Raw genomic sequence first — 603 nt, 5'->3', positions numbered from 1 at the left:
AAAGAAACATTACAAAGCTATATATTTTTCATTTGCAGGGCAACCATTTTTGGAGAAGAAAGTTATAAGGATCTTCTCACAGCAGACATCTAGAACACAAAGCGAGTCTCCCAAGTATGAATAATAACTTTCCCCAAGGACAACTTCATTGGCATCCACATAATTGGGCCTGATACTTTAGATGGGCAACCAGTGAAATGCCTGTTCTGTCAAGTTACCAATTGATCAACTTTGCCACCCATGCCCAGTATGAACAAGGCTTTACAGCATGCTGAAAGGTAATTTGTTACATTTTCTTCAAGCAATTTTTCTGCTTTATTCTTGTGCCATGGTTTTGCCTCCATCTGATTCTGATCTTTCTCAATGCTTAAACAGTATACAGAATTATTCAAAGTGACAAGTTTCTACCTTTAAGCATAATGATTATTTCCTGCAGTTTCTCCTGTGAAAGATACCAATAAAAATTTAATGGGATGAATCAATTTATTATCCCTGGCAATATATGTGCATCAAGATCTTTTTCTGCAAGCCCAAACTAATTGATACACTAGCCTTGAGAACTTTACCCTATGTCACTGGGAATATGTAGCGTTCACTGCGTTG

The 603-nt window shown here is 37.0% G+C and overlaps 1 protein-coding gene across 3 annotated transcripts in view; it reads left to right on the top strand.

The window, feature by feature from the left end:
- The window catches only part of LOC119586387 (calcium-responsive transcription factor-like), a gene marked incomplete at its 5' end in the record, with an annotated part of 34261 nt that extends 33787 nt beyond the window's left edge, over positions 1-474 (top strand). For all 3 annotated transcript variants that reach the window (XM_037935108.1, XM_037935107.1, XM_037935105.1), the window contains 1 exon segment: positions 39-474. In XM_037935108.1, coding sequence (XP_037791036.1) covers positions 39-124 — 86 coding nt within the window. In that variant the 3' untranslated portion in view covers positions 125-474.
- Between the last annotated feature and the right edge of the window lie 129 nt (positions 475-603).

This window comes from Penaeus monodon, chromosome 21 (genome assembly GCF_015228065.2).
Source record: "Penaeus monodon isolate SGIC_2016 chromosome 21, NSTDA_Pmon_1, whole genome shotgun sequence".
NCBI classification, from domain to species: Eukaryota; Metazoa; Arthropoda; class Malacostraca; order Decapoda; family Penaeidae; genus Penaeus; species Penaeus monodon.
The sequence above is the reverse complement of the archived record's forward strand: the minus strand, read 5'-3'. Positions and strand labels throughout refer to the sequence as shown.